Source organism: Penaeus monodon, chromosome 30, assembly GCF_015228065.2.
Source record: "Penaeus monodon isolate SGIC_2016 chromosome 30, NSTDA_Pmon_1, whole genome shotgun sequence".
NCBI lineage: Eukaryota > Metazoa > Arthropoda > Malacostraca > Decapoda > Penaeidae > Penaeus > Penaeus monodon.
This window is the reverse complement of record NC_051415.1, coordinates 19642826-19643382: the sequence shown is the minus strand read 5'-3', so window position 1 is coordinate 19643382 and position 557 is coordinate 19642826. Positions and strand designations below refer to the sequence as shown.

At 37.0% G+C, this 557-nt stretch overlaps 1 protein-coding gene across 1 annotated transcript in view; it reads right to left on the bottom strand.

The window, feature by feature from the left end:
* Nucleotides 1–557, bottom strand: part of LOC119592612 (RNA-binding protein 26-like) — a gene marked incomplete at its 5' end in the record, with an annotated part of 5957 nt that overhangs the window by 4961 nt on the left and 439 nt on the right. The window contains 2 exon segments of the mRNA XM_037941496.1: nt 1–58; nt 415–549. Of these exon segments, the coding sequence (XP_037797424.1) occupies nt 1–58; nt 415–549 (193 nt within the window).

The window sequence follows — 557 nt, the reverse complement described above, 5'->3', positions numbered from 1 at the left end:
AATGGAGGGCATGAGTGTTGTAAACAGTCTTGACTAAGCTGCCTCGAGAGATCATCACCTGACACAAAGAGGATTATGTTTAAAGGATACTGTAGGTTAACATGAAGCTAATCGCAACCAATAATGTATAATGATTCTGAAAGTCATTTATACTCCAGTACTATCTAATGTGAAATAACACAGCTGCATTCAATAATGTTTATATTCTAGCAAATCAACTGTTGTAATTCTAAATCTAATTCACCATTTCAAAACCCAATGCATATTTGTTTATAAATATGCTCACAAAAAAAAACAGCCAAAAACAAATCTGACTTAACTATAAACAATTTCTTACACAAATTGGAAATATTAACAACTACCTCCAGCTGGACAAACAGCAAGCACAGGAAAGCCAAAAGTTGTTATATTTACCTTTTCATTTTTGTCCTCACTTGTGTGCTCCACCACCATCTTGTTGAGGGTTTTGTTAGGGTGTCTGACGCCCAGTCTGTCATGCACAGGTCTGACAGTGTGGGACGGGTAACTTCCAGGACGATCTGGTTTATTCTGAGGGT